Raw genomic sequence first — 2,545 nt, forward strand, 5'->3', positions numbered from 1 at the left:
CCATGGGACAAGAGGATCTTGATGTCTATCCACAAGGGACCATCAGAAAGCCTTCTTCCTGCCTCAGATCAAGCAACAGGATCTGCACAGAAGCTCATGTCCACTAAAGCAGGACAAAAGCTGATTTTTTCCAGGTAAGGTTTTTATTTTATTGCATGATGTCCAATTAACAAGTGCTGCTGTTCCTGGTTTTCCCTTGCTCACTTTTTTTTTTGCTGCAATGTGGGTTGAGAAAGGTCAGCAAAGCTGGCTTGGTAGCACTGCCATGAATGAAGAATGAGATGTCTGCTAGAGGCAATGACATTCACCACCTCCCGTTCCTAGTGCCCTAGGAACACTATTTAGCAATAGTGTCTCACGGCAATGTGACACAGCCAGAAGCCCTGTGCAGACAGGGACTGTGGATCTAACCAGCTCCCAGGGGAAGCCTTTGCTCTGTCAGCCCCCTGCGTGGCGTTAGGCCGCTCACGCTCTCTGCATCACTGATGAGATAAATATTATTCTAGTTGTTTTTCCACGTGCCTCCTAGAGACTCTGGTCCTCAGGCCAGTGGTGAAGTCAGTGGCCTTTGTAAGTGGCAGAGGTCCCTCAGTCTCTGTCAGTATGCTGGAAAGTCCATGAAGGTTTTGGGCAGGAAGGAGAGGGTGGGAGAGGGCAGGTCGAGTCAGCCCTCGTGCAGGCATGCTAATGGAAGAGCCAGCCTGTCGCATTTCACGGAGGACTGCAGCTCCCCTGCTGCTCACTCCCCATGAGCCAGAGAGGCAATAAAAAATTCAACAAGCCTTATGGTCAAGGGTCAGTTTAACAGCGTGACACTCCATTTGGTGGGGGAAGAGGCGAGGGGGTGGGAAAGAGGGCGTACCTGGAGGTATTCTTTGTTGCTGTCTACATTGGGGGTCCAGCCGTTGTCATCACTGTTGAGCCGGCTCTGTTGAGGGGTCCATCGTCCATCTGAGTAGGTGGAGGAGGCACTGATCTGCATGTTGGAGATCCTGCCAGACTCCATCCCCAGCGGCACGTTGCACTGGAAGTCTGGAGTAGACACACACATGCAGATCGGCTTAGAGTCTCTGTACTTCACTCCCAAGTGGAAGGCAGCCCTGAGCTATCCTCCCCAGCTAACCCCAAGCAAAGCTGCCTGCCTGGAAAGATGAACAGATCTGTATCATCTTGCAGTTTGTGTGTGCTCACAGATAGCACTGAAATATGAAAGATGAGGCAGCTTTATGTTTGCATGGCCCTCTGAAAAATAATACAGTCCAGATCTTTCTCCCTTTCTCTATCTCCTTCACCTTTGACACAATTCTGTCCCTTCCCTCCCTTCGTCTCCACCATGATGTCTCAAGTCCCCTTGCCACAAAGCTCCCCATCTTCCTGAAGGCCAGAGGTAAAATCTAAGCACTGACAAGGCAAGGACTATGGGCAGGCACAACGGGACAGTTCTGCCAACAGAAATGGGAAGGTCTAAAGGCTTTGTGTGCATCCAAGAGTATGGATGCATGTGTGTATGCGTCTGTATATGTGTGCATGCACTGTATGTGGTATCAGGCCCAGAGGAATTAACCAGCCAAGAATATGAAAGACTCTGGTATGCTTTCATTTGGGTTTCCTCACTTCTAAGGCTTTAAAATTCACAGTTAGCTCAATCTTATTGCACATCTTATATATTTTATGGCCGCTGTCCTGTAAAAACAATGGCAAAGAAAACATTGATAGGAAATACTGCATGGACCCAAGCATGCTGCTGGTGTAAACCAATGGGACTCCACCAAACTGCCTGTGTTTTTAATGTGTCCAACTCAACCCTGGGTGGAAATGATGGGCCAAGTTAAGATCTCAGCAGTAGTATTAAAGTTTCAATTTTACACCAGCATAAATCAAAACAGCTGGCCCTTTAACAGCTCTTGTGCTTGATTTCTCAAGCTTTGTGTCATTAACATTTTATTTCCCAATCCTTTTAAATCCTTTTAAAGAACAGAATAGAAAGGGGATTAAAGAACGGATCAACTGAGTGTGGAGATAGGTAATGGTGAAGACCTCATGCTTGTCTGCAACTCTCACAGCCTCAGCAGAACATCCCTAACTCAAGCACAGAGCAAGAGCCTGTAACCCAGCTGCCCTAGCACAGCACAACCTCTGCTCTACCCTACTCTCCGTCATGAGCTTTCAGTGTCGGGTCAGGGACCCCCTCTCTTTAATCTTTCCCTGGGACTGAGGGGTGTCCTGAAGGCTTATTCTGTTGTATCACAGGTTCACTGCGAACAGAGGTCAAGAACTGTGGCTCTGATGTAAAAAACACCATGGAAAAACAACTGAATCTTTCCTCGCCCTAAGCGTTATCACAAAGAATCAAAAAGCTCTTCATTCTCAAAACACACAACTTCCTCACTCCGTATCAATTTACCTCCCCTAATAAGGGATCTAAAACAAATTTTGGTTTGAAATTCTTAGAGCTTTAGGCATTTTTTAATTAGACAGACAAGAAATTCCAATTTGTAGTTTGGGGCTGTGAATTTTTGGAAAACCAGAGAGAGGGCAAGAGTAT

At 47.0% G+C, this 2,545-nt stretch overlaps 1 protein-coding gene across 1 annotated transcript in view; it reads right to left on the bottom strand.

Moving 5' to 3' along the window:
• Positions 1-2,545, bottom strand: part of NRP2 (neuropilin 2) — a gene marked incomplete at both ends in the record, with an annotated part of 43,152 nt that overhangs the window by 17,359 nt on the left and 23,248 nt on the right. Inside the window, one exon of the mRNA XM_010291882.1 lies at positions 863-1,032. Coding sequence (XP_010290184.1) covers positions 863-1,032 — 170 coding nt within the window. The remainder of the gene's footprint in view (positions 1-862; positions 1,033-2,545) is intronic.

Source organism: Phaethon lepturus, unplaced genomic scaffold, assembly GCF_000687285.1.
Source record: "Phaethon lepturus isolate BGI_N335 unplaced genomic scaffold, ASM68728v1 scaffold29017, whole genome shotgun sequence".
Lineage (NCBI taxonomy): Eukaryota > Metazoa > Chordata > Aves > Phaethontiformes > Phaethontidae > Phaethon > Phaethon lepturus.